Genomic DNA, 15,856 nt, shown 5'->3' on the forward strand with positions numbered 1-15,856 from the left:
CAATTAGCTCCAGAGTTTATTTCTTCACATTAACTGCATGCGTAGACACACCTGCTGTGTTCATACTAGCCCACTCCAAGCATCCAGAAGCACTGTTAAGAGGAGGCAGACCACATCTTCTGCTGTAACTCTGACCTGGTGGTCTTGGTACTTATTCCTGGTCTGCTCCCTCCAGAGTCAGAAATCAGCTTCCCTCTAGGGGGTATAAGCCAGTAGCTGACTCAGTTCTTTGATGAATTCAGGACACTTTAAATAAAAGCATGTTTTTTAGCAACTCTATAGGGAAAAAAGAAGGGAAAAAGGAAGGTGTAAGGCTGGTTCATCAAGTCCTAAATTTACGGGAGCGTAAGCTAGGATGAAGTTACATGTTACACTTAGACTATACTAAGGGCATTTAAAATGAGAGTATCCACACATTAAAACTTGTTAACTCATATGAAATGCTCTCTGAGAATCTCAAAGTGATGTCACTGCAGGTGAGGGTTAACTCTGGACCATGCTACCTAGCTAATGTTAGGGTAACCAGTCTGCTGCACAGAGCTAAAACAAGCCATTTGAAGTCCTCCATCATCCCAGGATGCAGCACTCCCAGCCCCTTCCACCCAAAGCAGGAATAGAGCCCACATGTCCTGGCTCCTAACCAGGCGTCTGCTCACCAGCCCATAGCAGCAAGTCAAAGCTGTGCAGTCAAGAAATAGTATTACCCCTTCATGTGCAACTGCTCACAGCACATTCTAACTTCAACACTGCTTAACCTTCCACAGCTTTACTAAAGTCTTAGTTGCACCAACTTAAATTCTCCCTTATTTCCTAGCTCACCTCTGATTTGAGTCCATTAAGCACATTTTATGAGTGTTCTTCTGGAGCTGGAGATGAGAAATGGCCATGAAGGCTCACACTTTCTTTCTCCTTTTTCTGTTATGGTTCGTTGACTTCCTGAGCTCCCTAATCTCTGAAAACAAAAAGCTACACAATGAGAGAAGACTGGCAGAAACTGCAAGTGAAGCCCGTGGTTTTCATTCTACTTTTGTTGTCCTCATCTCATATCTTCTAGCACACAACAATATATTGATACAGACACTGCTTTTTTCAAGGGGGGCTGGAGAAGGGGCAGATCAAGAACTACCTGTCTCATGTTATGTGGTCTTACTTGTATCCTCTCTTTCTGTAAAACAGGAACTGTTAGCAGACATCACATACTTGAACAGCAAAGGTTTTTACATCAGCTTCCTTGAAATCCATATATTTCAGCCTTTGTGTACTAATGATGCTAGAACTGCCTTGATGATCTGTGGAAATCTAGAGATTAGGTTGTGATAAACTCCTAACAATCACTTGGAATTATGAGTTTTCATTGTACCAAAACCTCCTACCAATTTGGAAATTAGATCTGTAGATCATTTTCTTTATTTCTTAAAAATCAGCCTGGTCTCCTTTGGCTCTTTCCCTGACATATGGTCTCCAGGGAGAACTCTTTTTCACCACTGTTGCTAAATTGGAAATTCAAGTAAATTCACAAGTGAGGCCGATCAGTGCAGGGCACCAGTGCACTATGATTATTTTAAACAGCAACCACCATCTTTCCTGCTATTCCATAGTTTTTAAGATAGATTATTAATTTGTTAATACAAAGCCACATTGAATACCTATATTTAGCTATGATATTAAGAATGCCTGTAAAAGCATGGAGTTCCTTATAATTTGTGTGACCTCAAGGAGGGAAAGGTGTGGGGTGGCTCCCAATAACTTTGAGCCTCCAGATCCATGATTATTTCTCAGAGTATAGGGATGGCAGAACTGCATTGTGAATTGCATTGTCCTTCAGTAAACCAGCTGCAAGAGGGGAAAACGACAGGCCTCATCCTCCTGAGCCTTTGGAAGGGTAGGGTAGTAGCTAGTCTGTCTTTTACCCCTGACAGGCCTTTGTGGCACAAGGATAACTGGCCACAGTAGTAACAGAAAGACCTATGTTAGCATTAAATGCTTAATGCAACTCACTGATCTCTTTCAAGGAGATTTTATTGGTCTGAATTGGTTCTAGGGTGGTGTTTTTGGAACTTCAATTTGATCTTCTGAATATAATTAACAGAAAAAGGGGATGGTTTTTTCTGTCATCGTAACAAAATTCCCTTGTACATCTTACAAATGCACAAGGACAGGAAGCCTCGATAAGGCGCTCTAATCACAGATGGGTATTTTGAATCACCTCCTACTGTGCATTTCAAGTGTAGCCACTGTTGGGTGTTTTGTGTTACCTTCTCTGAAGCCTTTTCTCCACAGCCTGTGGTTTGCATTGCGTAGTCTGAGTTCCTCTTCCCCCCTGAAAGTGCTCTCCCCTCTTCAACTCCACTCCCTACCCCAAGTGCTCTTCTTCAGCAGTTGCATTTCTGCAGCTGTGCCTGATTTGTGAGCAAGTGACAGAGCCAGCCGTACCTCACAGCCAGCATGGGTTGCCTTCTTTTCCTGGGTCAGATGCTCATGTACATGGTCAGAATCTTCATCCTGCCTGTTTCAGGTACTGTCCTAGCAGTCCAGTCACTTATGGCTCCGTGCAAGTGAGAGCAAGGGCCTACGAGCCAGGACACCTGTGTCCTAGCCCTAGAGCTGCCAATCATTTGCTACGTAAGCTTGCACAAGTGAACTGAGCACACTGTGCCTCACTGGGCCAGCTGGAATTGGGCAGAAAGACGACTAAGAAATGTACTATTTTTTTGGTGTTGGATCTCTTTTCTTTTGTTCTTCAGTTGCTTTCTTTTTCTTTTTTAATTTTAGCATTACTTATTATAGGATTGCATTAAAAGAATACAGCCATGGGGCTGGCTGTATCCCAGCCATTGTTGGAATTAATGACATCCCACTCCAGCTATTGGAAAACAGGTCTTTTCAAATTAACTTGATATTTTTGATGGAATTGTTTGGGTGGCTCATGGTAATTATATTGATAAAATAGACTCGCCCAAGGCATTTGGCATAGGACCAGGTGATATTTTGGTTGAGAAATTAGAAATCTAGAAAATCAACATGACCATGAATTAAATGGATTAAAACCTGGGCAGCTGATGGATCACAAAATGTAAATAATGGGAAATGGGGAATTGTCTTCAAGCAGATATGCATTTTAAGTATTGCTTCTCAGCCTTATGCTTTAGTAATGGTATGGAAGAGAACCTAAGTAAAAATTACTGACAAAGCATGCAGATGGCCAAGAGACTGGGGGAGCAGTAATTAATGTAAAGGGCAAGAGACCAACAGAGTGATCTGAATTAGTTTGTAAATGGGATGCAAGCAAACAAGATGTGTTTCAGTATGCCCAAATGTAGTAGATACGTCTAGGCTATACCTGCAGGATGTGACCATCCAAAAAATTTGGTTTCTCCAAATTTCTATAGCAAAGAAGACAGGATAATTTCAGTATGGGTTTTAATATGAGTACGTGTGTGTCTGAAACTTCCAGGGAGCTTTGCTTGTAGGAAGTGCTTATGAAGCCATAGAAGAGCATCCGGTCTCTTGTTAGCACTCAGTCCTGGGCTTCTGTTCCTAAATTCCACAAACCTCATCCCTGCTATCCTATGCCCATCTTTACTTCATGTAAAAGAGTCACTTTTCCCCCCTCAGTTATATTTCTTTTCTGTTGGATTTTTGATTCTTTCCTGTGAGTACAAGGACTGTGGTTAAGCAGAACCAACTTTCCTTCTCTAGACTGCAATCTTATCCTGACAGTAATTCTGGTTTGCTCTTTTTCCAAAAGGCGCAGCTGAGAATATCCTAACAGCTGGGAATATTTCGGCATCTGAAAACAGCAATGTCACCTTGCAGTGTCACCTGTCCATGACCAACATCACTGTGTCACTGGTAACCTGGGACCAGTGCAACCAGGTCCAGCTTGCAGTTTACCTAAACAAAGACACAGGCCGTGTCCAGCCAGCTTTCACGGACAAGATATCACTGGCAGCAGAGTATGGGATCATTGTTCACTTACTGGGAGTCAATGATACAGGGGATTACTGCTGTAAGTTTCACACCTTCCCTGATGGGCTATATGAAGGCAGAGTGTCTCTGGAAATGACAGGTGAGTCCATGAAAGCCCTGATAATTCAGATTTATGGAGGATGGGTCTAATATTCAAAAGTGACTTAGGCTCAGGTCCACAAAGATATTGAGGTACTCTATGTACCCAGGCCTTAGAGTAGGTCTACACAGCGCAAAGACAGCACTAGTAGGAAGCTATAAGTTCTGCGGGCTCTAGCTCCTGACTTGAAATCTCAAGAGTGGTTATATTAACCTCTAATGCACCAAGCTAAGCTGGGATAATCAGCAGGGTGCCACATTGTACCTTCAAGGGATAGCCTTAGGCCCTTTACAAAATGGACTGTGGCCCCTACATCTCTTTTTAAGGCCGTTTGAAATAATTTTACTATCCATCTATAACCGAAGAGTTAGCACCATCCAAAATACCATCTTTCTTTCCTTGAAGATAACATATTTTTCAGGGGATCATGCCAGAAGTTGTATACACTTAACATGTGTGTAGGTGTGCGCCAGTGGCCTCTACTGGTCTTAGAAAGACTTTCTGGTAGGTACAGCATTTAGCAGAAGTACCCCTTCTCACTGAGCAGCTCTGCTTACATGGCCATTTGACTTCTTAATGTACTAGCCTTGGTTTGATGCAATCCAGCTTAGATTATTATATGTGTGGACCATTTATGTTCATCTCTTATTATCTCAAAACTGAAGGGAGAACCTCAGTGCTGAGGACTTGATAGTTTAAGATGAAATCCATTGGAGGAATAAGACATAGGGCAATTCCCTATAGTTAACGGTGTTACTTCTGTGTGTAGTAGGTGGGGGGACTACGTGTCTCATAAACAACTCTCTTTAATGCATGTTTGCCTAATTTCAGCATCACCAAAGGACACTGCCCTTGGGAATATTGTTCCATATGTAATCATCTGGCTGATAGTGGGAGTTTTCCTCATAACATGTTTCATAGTCTGGATCCTCAAGAGGAAGGTACTGAACCTGACTAAGGGCCCTAGAGCCTCTTTGATCCCTCACCACTGTTTTTTAATGCCTGTTGAACTTTTAGTCACATAGAGTGAGATTAAACACTGAGACAAAGGGTATCTATTCTTGATGAGCAACACAGAACTTTCTGAGACCCATTTTTCCTAAATTCAGCAATCAATGAGCATTACTTATTGCTCTTGTGAATGTGGTGACCTCTAACCAAACCTTTTCCCCCACAGCTTTGGGTGCTTTCCTGACTAGCTGCATTTAGGTCCTATGCTGAAAAATCTCCACAGTGTAGGCAACTAGTTATCTCAGAGTCCTGGTAATTTGGCACACAGCTGAGTATATGGCTATTGCTAAGGGCCGTGATCCTTCTCAGCTGAGGATATGGACACCAATGACCACCCAGGTTCTCTGGGGTTGAGTGTGAGAGAACTGCTTGTGTTACCCATCTCCTGACTGTGTGTAGAGTGCCCTGGATCCTGCTCCCAGTCCCATAGCTGAATGTGAAAGCACATTATACATCCTCTTGCCAAGGGCGATTCAGGTTCCCACCAGGGCTGAGTGGGAGGGAAGCTTCTCAGAGTCGGCTGAGTGTAGGTGTGTGTATCATGTTCCCCTTTCCTTCCAGCCCTTTGCTAAGAGTACGTTTCAGACTCCACTGAAGTGAGAATGTGTCTTAGCCATTCTTCCTTGCCCTGCTCCTGTGGGAAGCTGTCTCGGGGTCTCCGCACATGCCACTAGCAATACTGCTAGTACTAGGAATACTAGTTCCTCTTGTCTAGGTGTGAGAGTGTATCAGTTTCCCTCATCCCCTAAGTGTAAGGCCTCATCTTATGGGGCCCACAATATCTTTGCTACTAGTTAGGAGGGATCAGCTTTCCTTCAGTGAGTCTTTTTTCCCAGCTGAGTGGAGGGCATGTCTAACAGATCTCCTCCTCACCAGCTAAGGGAGAGGTTTCTTCTTAGGGGTCCTCCACCACACCTAGTGTGAGGGAACATCTTAGGACCTCTCCACTCCCATTCTTCTGCTTACTTCTCCAACACAATGCTTCCTCAACTCTCCCCTGGGGAAAAAAAGGTGCAGTAATGGTTACAACCCCATGTATGAATCCTGCCCAGACTCCATGGGGGTTTGGACCTGCATGCAAGGCTCTCCTGAGGATGAGTGCAGCCAGCTTGCCAGTTCTGGAGCCTGAAGTCCTCTGATCAGCACAGTCTGAGCAGCAGTTGGGAAACATTTCTTTGGGCATGGCCATTAGATCTGCTTTAAAATGGTTAGGATAAGAACTTAAGTGGCTTTTCTTTGTTTTGTAGGAAAAACCAAAGATCCACATGCCTCCCCGAATTATGCACAAAGGCTTCTTGAAAAGCAGCCGGCATGATAACTACTCACAGGGCCCCATCAGAGCCACCGTGGCACAGGAGGTGGTGGCCTCCACGAGCAGCATGCGTATTCAGGAGGATTCGGATGGCAGCCACGAATATTTCAACGTCCTTCAATACAAAAGCCACAAGAACAGCAGCATGAGTGCTGTGGTACAAATACACTAATGGGGAGAGGACAAGTGACCTCAATGTCTATTTTTCCTTCTCTCAAGGCATATAAAACTGCTTTGGAAAGAGGAAGAGGGGTGGGGAGGATGGGTGTGAATGTTGCAGTGAGCTATAGATAGATAGTAAGTTCTGAGGTGGGACTAGGTGGACTAGAAGTGGACCTTTTACCTTCTTCAAAATCCACCCCAGGCTGCTTGTGACCAGAAGCTGTTACTGATTGGACTCCATGGGAGTGTCAGACCAGTTTCTATAAGAACAATTCATTACAACTGAGGGAAAAAAGTGGCTCAGCTGACATCATGACTGAGTCGCACACCTTAAATTCTCTTCTCACCCCAGGATATGGTGTCTCTGGGCAGGGCTGAATCACACTAGCGGAAGAGCGTCTATGGGAATGGTGCTGGGATGCTGCTTGGACTTATCTGAGGGATACAGGACATCAGTCTCCAGAACCTAACAGTCTGATCCCATTTGCCCTTGGTAGGATCAAGTATGAAAAGGCTGTGGTGTACTGTGCCACTTGTTTTTTTGAAACTCGGGAACTTGGAGCCTGAAGAAGAATGGGTAAGAGCTTTTGACCCCCATAGTGTCTTGTCAGTGGATGACAATTCTTAGGGTGAGAACAACTGGGACAAATCACTGGACCAGTGCACTATCAATGGAGAACAGCTTGCTGAATTTATATTATTCTGAGGAAAACACTTCCTGGATGTGCTTGCGACTGACAGAGGAAAGTCTCATAGTTGGTATGATAATGATTCTCCAAGGCATTTCTGTGTGCTGGGGCAAGAGCTCCTCTTCTATCAGTGAGGCTGCTTTGCTAGGACTGTGGGGACAACCCACATACATCCTATTGGAGGAGAATGTCACTGATACAGCCTGAATGAAAAAAAAAAGATTTTTTTCCAAAGATTTTTTAATCCTTCCAGGGCAAAAGTCCTAAGGATGGTGGGGTGCTACCTGTAATAGGTGGATGTCTAGATAGGGATACCTTTCTTCCTCATATTCATATTGGACTCTTAGCATAGTGCAGAGCTGGGTACCCTCCGAGATGGCTCTGGCAGTGATGCTGGAGGCCAGTTTTGTTGTTAAGTGGTAGCAGACTGGACTTAGGCTGTTAAAAAAAAGCAAAAATGTTCAGAAAAGGGGGAGTTAAGTGATGGCAGAGGTTCTGCTCTCAGCTCTTGCTCGGCCTTCCAGTAGTTCCCTAAAGTCTGGCAGTCATGCTTATCACTTTTTTAACTTGTAGCAGCTGTCTCTGTCTTAGGGTCAAATCTGACCATGAGATTCACTCTCTGTTCACTTTTGCCTTATCCTGAGAGTTGGTCTGTGCAAACTATCAAGCCAAGAGATTACAACTCAGGACAGAGCCATAACAACTGACCTGTATGGTGGGGAGAGGGTTGGGAATATAGAACAATAAAAGGTATTGCAAGTTAGGATGCCTTTGCACTATCAACATGGGTTCCAGGAAAGGTTCAGCAGGAACCCAGGAGCAAAAGGCACTGGCAGAGCTGTGGGGGGAAGTGAGAGCGCTGCAGCCAAGGATCATTATAGGCTGTTCTTGTAATAGAGTTATATAGTATTATGTTGACCAAAAAGTTGTCTCCTATTTAAGATGACTCTTCCTTGCTATAAACAGTAACCCTATGGTGGTTCCCTTTTTCCATTCTATACTTTCCTCTAGTGTCTGCAGAATCATGTTGATTTACATTTCAAATTCAGATCAATAGCTACAGTGTCTTGTGCCTAATGTGAGTCATGTCACCCAAATACTAGTGGGTTCTGCTTGACACAATAAGCCAGGCCTCTTGGGGCAGATTTCTATTTCACTTTACGCACCCAAACCAATTGCCCAGCTGTGCAACTGATATTTTTGGCACTTACACACAGTGTACAATCCAACTCCTCACACATGTAGTAAGAGTATGAGCCATGCAAGCTGGCCGGACAGGTTTGCAGCTCCATGTGTATGTACCTGAGCATAAGTCCTGAAATTGGGGTCAGCAAAAAATGACGAGAAAGCTCTCCTATGTTTTAGCGTTATATCCAAGTGGTTAGAGTATTTGTGCATGTAGTGGAAGACCTAGGTTCTCAGCCCTCTCCTCCAAAGTGGTTTGACCCTGAATTTTTTTGAGCAGTGCTCTAAACACCAGGCCACAGGTGAAGTATTATTTGATCTATTCTCCAGCCTTCCTTTTGAAGCTGAATCACTGCACCTTCCATTTTAAGTCACTGAATGGAGACCAGTGCAATGAGGAAATTTCTGCCCCCCTGCACTGTTGTGGGGTAGAAGGCTCTACCAGGGGTGGGCAGTTATTTCAGCTGGAGGGCCACTCATTGAGTTTTGGGGACCTGTCAAAGGCCACATCCACCTCTTTCTCTATGCCTGTTTTCCTCCTCTTCATCTGTCTCGTTTTGTTTCATTTCATCTCTTCTCTCTGTCTCCCCTTCCCTTCACAACCTGGCTGGAGCTGCAGTTTGCCAGGAGCCCTGATGTTCAGCTGTGGACCCAAATGAGGACTTCCACTGCCGCCAGTGGGTGGTGGCATCAGCTGTGGGCACAGCCAGTAGGTTCTGGAGACCTGACACGGACCCTGCCAGCAGTGTCCACAGCTGACCCTGCCTCCTGCCTGGCATGGCAGATGCTTCTGCCTGGGTCCACGACTGATGCTGGTGGAAGGTTTCAGGTCGGGGCTCCAGGTGGGAGCTTCCGCTGCACTGGGAGGGTAACATTGTCAGCTGTTGGACACCACTGGCAAGTTCTCCACTGGGGCTCCTGAACCCGCTAGTAGCATCCACAGCTAACACCACTGCCCACCCACTGCAACAGAAGCCCTGCTTGGGTCCACAGCCAATGCTGCCACATCAAGGGCTGATGCTGCTGTGCTGAAGCAGTCCCACCTGCCTGCCTGCCTGGCACCATGTGGTGGTTGGAACCACTGACCACTCATGGGCCAGATTCAATGAATTGGTGGCCATCCACCCATGGCCACATCAAATCTGTCTGTGGGCCAGATCCAGCCTGTGGGTTGCATTTTGCCCACTCTTGATGTAAATTATAACCTAGGCCCTGCTTTCTTCCGGGTGGCTCTCATCTCACTGAGCTATGCATCCTATAGATTGCTCTTTTCCTCACGGCCCTGCACATCTCCCTCTCTTGGCTGCCGAGGGGCCCAGCTTCAAAAGGAGTAAAGAGGGAGGAACTGAATAATATCTCAGCTGTGGTCTGGTGGTTTGAGGACCATGCTAGGTAGTTGGAGAGATACAAGTTGAAACCCTCTCTAGGTCAGAGGGATCCTTGAATCTGGATCTCATTTCCTTAGCAACACCAGCCTAGTGTGAGTCTAACCCTCTCGCTACCCCCCTGGAGTCAGATGTTGCTGTGTCACCATGCAGTCACCACAATGGTAAGTTTCTAGACAGATCTTGCAGCATGGAGCACTCCATTGAAATCAGTGCTGTTTCGCACCATGGATTCCTGAACCACGGCCTCACCATCCCTTCAGGATGGTAAGAAGTAGGGCTGGAAGGGATTTCCATAGGTCATCTAGTCCAACCCCTGCCTGAGGCAGGATCACCCCTATCCAAACCATCCTGTACACATCCACAATCTAACCTCTTCATAAAACTACCATCAACCCTGACACAACACAAGACCTAATACTCTAATCTGCCACAGGTAAAGAAGGGGGACCACAGCAGCCAACATCCTGCTTCTGTAAAAGGTTGTGCCTGACCCCAAATATGGTGACTGGTCTGACCCGGGGCAAGCCTGTCTGTCCAGGAACCTCTGGGTTTAAGTCCCAGCAGGAGTACTGGTGCACCCCAGTCAAAGTCCCCAGCCTTGGCTGCAGCTGACTCCCACTGCCTCTGAGGGAGGCTTAAAAAACAAAACCTGACACGTGTAGCAGAAAGAGGTGGGGGTGTGGTGGGGCAAATTCCCCTTTCGGGGAATTACTTACCATCATCTAGGAGGAAAAGAAAGCTGCAGACACGCTGGCCAAGTTCTTTTTACTTTTTTTTAATTATTCCTTCATATTCAAACTTCACAAACAGTGTGAACTTGTACAATACCTCAGAAAGTGAAACTTACAAAAAAAGTGCTGGTAACATTAAAAAAAAAACAAAAAACAAACATCATTCTTAGCAACATCAATTACTCTTCCACACAAAACAGAAACCTTGTAAAATTTATTTCCGTATTTTTTAAGGCGTAATACTTCTGTATAAAGTATATGCAAGAGATAAAACTTCACAGTATTCCAAAATGTCACAATAATAATAATAATAATAATATAGTATAATGAAGCGCTACAGTTAATTTTCTTTTTTTTTTTTAATTTTTTTTTCCTGTTTTAAATAACAAATACAAGTCACAGGTAAATATACGTGAGAAAAATACGAGGCTAATATTAAATGGCAGGTAAGGATACTCTCACTGTAAGAAAAAACTGGCAGGATGTGTGTATTTATTCTATATTTTAAAGCACTTGATAGAAAAGGCGTATGCAAGGTTTTTTTTTAAAACAATTTTCTGTTTGCTTGTTTAATAACTGACATACCATTTACAGAGTATAATGAGAGAAAAAAAAGGAACTCAATAACCCCTCAAAACTTTTGACCTGCTCTTCATATCTTCACAAACCATGTCTCTGAGAGAGATATCTGGATAGGGATGTGTGTGGATGCGCGCGTGTGTGTATAAAAACAGATATAGGAACACACACTGATAAGGGTCTCTCTACCCATTTGACACCAAATCCGCAAGTCTCTATTCTGGCAAAACTGCCGCAGAAATCAATGTGGCAGAATTTTTTTTTCTTTTTGCCTGCATAAAAACTGGGATTTAGGTCTGAGAAGTTTCCCATTCACTCAGCTCTGAATGATTGTTGTGAATTTCTTTTCCCTAGTAAGCAAATGTTGCTCCCTCCCTCAGACATTTTTTACTATTATTTTTCAACCCAAAAGGGTTGAGACACATTAAGAAATACCCCTCTTGGTTCAAACCAATGTGGTGAGGAATGGGAATCACATAGATGGAGCTCCACACACACAAAGCTATTATAGCAGGGTGGGACGTGCATGCGCGTGCCTGTGTGCGCATGTTAGCATTTCAGATAAAGGCCTGTGTATACGTGGAATGCACTGGGCACGCACATAACTATACCTTTGCCCCTGCACACTTGTGTACATGTTAACAGCTGGGCACTCAGCCAACAAGTAACAAAAAATAAAAGACAGCAGATAGCATAACACATCGGTAAGGTGCTCAAAGAAAAAAAGGTGGCTACCACTCCTGGAATGGGAAGCCACGTTAAGGTGCTTCAAAAAGTTTGTGTTTTTTTTCTTTTCTTTTCTTTTTTTTTTTTTTTTCAGTTTCAGACATTTAAAAAAAAAAACCATACTGATTTTGCATGTGGTGACTGAGAGCAAGGCCAAGAGTTTTGAGATTTCTGACATTTTCCATAAAGAAGGGCATTTCAGGGCAGGTTTGTTTATTTGTTGGCTTATTTGTTTTTGTGGGTGAATTATCTAAGTGTGCAGATATTTTTTAATTAAAAAAAAACAACAACAAACCAACCCAACATGAGAATTACTGTAGAACTTGAACTGCATCAGTGGACTGAGGGAGTTTTTTGCCCATTCACTTAGCACCGTTCCTTTTTATTCTAGTTACAACCCATTCCTACTGTACTTATTGAATATACAGAAAGGACCATAATCACTTACAAGTAGTTGCTTTTATTTATTCATTTAGTTGTGTGTGTGTGTTCTATTTCAAGAGCCCAACCATAATTCCTCTGCTGCTGCTTCTGTGTTTGTGTAGCGTCTGGTTTTGTGATCTTAGGGAGAAAAAGTTAATTTGCCTATACTTCAGGTTTGTGCACGTGCATGTGTATGTATACACTCGTGTATGTATACGTGCACACCACACAGAGCACATATTTTAACTGGAGATAAAGTGAACTGGGTTCAGACACACGTGCAATATCTTCCCTCTGTATATTTGAAACAGTCTGGAGCTTCATTTTTTTAAAGTGCATTTAAAGCAAAATAACTGGCATTCACATACCCCATGGAAAACACTGTAGCAGTGAAGTCTGACTAGTCTTCAACCCCTTGGACTTGACAATGCCAACAGCAAATGGGGCAGTGACAGGCCTCTGAATAGGCGATAATTCTTGGACAAATCAGACTCCTGCCTGTAGAGCAGCACCATTGGCAGGGAGGGAAGGAGGCTGAAGGGAGATCGGTCAAGTTTAGAGCATTTCATACTTTAAAGCAATCCTATTATTCGCAACACAGCTTTTCATGACTTCCACCCTTCCTGTGTGTTTCAAGAGTGTATGCTTTTGACTCTCCCTTCACTCTGTGTTATTTTTAGGCTGCATTTGTGTGTGTGTGAGACTTTTGAGTGCCAGCATCTATTAGGAATAAGGCACTATATAAATTACAATTTTACAAAAGTTGCAAAAAATATATCCCCCAAACAAATAAAAACCCAAACCCTACCCCCAAATATACTCCCAAGCCCCCCAGCCCACTTCCCACCATACTCTCCTCCTCGACTTTGAAATATTGCATGTGATACTTTTTTATCCTTCTGTACTTAAACTTTGTCAAATCCAGGCCTTGGAAAAGGGTTTTAACCCCATCAGCACCGATAACCTAAAGGACCACACTTTTTTTATATATAAAACACACACACACACACATATGCCAGCATGTTGGAAATAAATTCTGAGCTCCCCCCATCATCTCCCTCCCCCATTCTACAGAGCCTAACTTTTAATGTGGCAAATTCAAGTCCTTGTCCAAGGTTGGCGACTCTTTTAATTGTTACTTTTCTAAAAAAAATTGAGGACATTGTTGACAAACCTGTTATAATGCTGGAAAATCAACCTTTGTATTGCCTGCCACTGCTGCTGAGAATAACAGTTTGAAAAATTTGGAATTATAATCTGCCTTAATTCCTTCCTTTGCCTTCCTTGTCAAATTCACACTCCAGGTGCAAACTTATTTGTCATTGTAGGGCTGTGGCATTGCTTCATAAAAGAACTCCACCTCCCACATATTATAAAGGACATTCACTGTGCAATTAGATAAATGTGGAAGGGAAAGGTAGGTGAAACTGGGGGATTGCTGACAGTGAGCCTTTGAACAGTAGCAGTTGTGTGATTGGAGATCAGTTTTGATTCTATCAAAGAGCCATTTTACTTGACCTCTTTCACACTGATGGCCTGGGATTTGTTTCCCTAGGAATATCCATCTTTTGCTGTGGCAGCTTGTTATGTCCTTCCACCTCTAAAACTCTGAGAATGAGCTGATATCCAAATGGGCTATTTTTCTCGAGCAACCCACTGAGTCTTTTTATCTCTTCACAATTACTTGAGCAAACTCGTAAAGCAGAGTAGTCAGTGAAAAGCATGCGAGAAAAGCAAGTGAACAGCAGGGCTAGACTGATTTATAGCAAGGGAAGCATGAGAGCAGAAAGTCTAAAATTTGATCTCTTGGCTACCACCTCCACCACCATTGCAATCATCATCCTTGGGATGGGCTGAGAAAAGAGGGTCCTCAGCTGGTAAAGACTGAGTGATTTTAAAAATGACACAAACTTTGGGCAGAAAATGGGGTTGCCATTTTTAGTGGTTCAAAGTCATTCAGATAAGGCCACAAACTGGGTTTGTCTTGTCAATGTAACGGCAAGTAGCATGAACTCAGACAAAGAGTTTAAATGTTTTAGCTGGCTAGGATGGTAGCATGAGCTAAAACCATCCTTTGTCCACTAAGATTGTGGGGAAAATGGATGCATGAGTGGGAGGGGAGGGAGAGCTGTCTCAAAGGGAAGACACGTATAGGTGAGTAAAGAGAAAAAAAAAGAGTTAACAAAAGTATCCCCCCCCTCCTGGTTTAGCTGGACCTCGGTAAACAAATAGCATTTTTTTACAGCCTCCTGTCTCTCATCTGTGTATGTTGGGGGAGAAGGTGTGTTTAATTACAAAAGGGGAAAAAGAAGGCACATGATTTTACTCAGTCCTGACAGAACCCCACATTTTGAAAGCAAGGGCAGTTTACGTGGAGGGTGAAAAGTGCTCCTTGGAGCAGATGTCCCCTGAAAATTCTCAGGGGAAAGAAAGAGGGAGAATAAAAGGAAAGGCAGGGAAAATGAAGGCCACTGTTCAGCTTTCTGTCTGCTTGACAGTCCCAGGATTTGGCTGTGTTATTGTCCAGAAAGGAAAAGATTCTGGTTGGCCTAGAATGTAGCCCAGTTACGTATCTCCAGTTTATTGTGGTGTGGCTGTTGGTGTGTTCCCGTTCCCTCCCGTCTGACTGTACGAGCTTTTAAGATCACAGCTTTACTCTTCTTCAGAATAGGAAACAGGTAGAAGCTATTTGGCAAACTATAGGCTTTACCTCTTCCCCTTTAATAGCTAACCAGTGAGCCATATCATCCCCTGCTGTCTCCCTTCTGGAAGGAAGGCAGAAATTCCAAAGAAGAGGGCCTAGATGGCTAGAGCCCTAGCTTGGTGTAACTGGAAACAAAACTCCAGAGCCAGAAAATCTCAGGTAGGTTGACTGGACACAGATGGCAAGTTTGGCCCTGGTGTTAGAGGGCTAAGGGGCTATTTGCTGAAAACATGGGTGTCATTTACAGAGTTCATTATGAACACCGCCGCTTTCAGGCACTCAGCCCCTTGCGTTCCAACCTCCTTCATCCAGGAAACTGCTCACTACGGGATTGTGAGCCCCTCACCTGCTCACTGGTGGGCTGTAGGAAGAGGAGCAAAGCTGGCTGTTCACATGCAACAGGTTCCAAATACCGTTTTGCCTCTGTTTTCCCCCCTCAATCTCTGTGTTGAAGATAGATTTGTTTTTGCCTCTCCCCCTCAACTGATGAGTTGTGTCACCCACCTGCCCCCAAATTCACCTCATTTGGCAATTCATAAGGCAGAGGAAGGGAAAATAGGGTCACCAACAGCTCTATGAAGACACAGGGTGGTAAAATTCTTCCACACAAACTCACAGTCCAGTGTTTGTGACATTTTATAAATAATTTTTTTTTAAGAAAAAAAGAATAAAACAAGAACAATCCCTTTACTTACTCATCTGAAACATAATAAACAGCAGTGGCTACAAACTTCTTCTTGTAACAATTACAAAAAACCCCAACAATACAATCCCCCAACTTTAACACACTCCATGATTTTTTTTAAACCTCAAAACTGCAGCATATCCATAAGGGCAAACTTTTCAATTAGTTTTTTCTTTCTTTTCTTTTTTTTTA

At 43.6% G+C, this 15,856-nt stretch overlaps 1 protein-coding gene across 1 annotated transcript; it reads left to right on the forward strand.

Moving 5' to 3' along the window:
- The first annotated feature begins 2,445 nt into the window (after positions 1 to 2,445).
- Positions 2,446 to 6,564, forward strand: TIGIT (T cell immunoreceptor with Ig and ITIM domains). The gene is made up of 4 exons (XM_006275097.1): positions 2,446 to 2,515; positions 3,749 to 4,069; positions 4,901 to 5,010; positions 6,328 to 6,564. Exons 1-4 carry the CDS (start codon positions 2,446 to 2,448, stop codon positions 6,562 to 6,564), a joined length of 738 nt encoding a protein of 245 aa, XP_006275159.1.
- Positions 6,565 to 15,856: the final 9,292 nt, after the last annotated feature.

This window comes from Alligator mississippiensis, chromosome 1, assembly GCF_030867095.1.
Source record: "Alligator mississippiensis isolate rAllMis1 chromosome 1, rAllMis1, whole genome shotgun sequence".
In the NCBI taxonomy this organism is placed as follows: domain Eukaryota; kingdom Metazoa; phylum Chordata; order Crocodylia; family Alligatoridae; genus Alligator; species Alligator mississippiensis.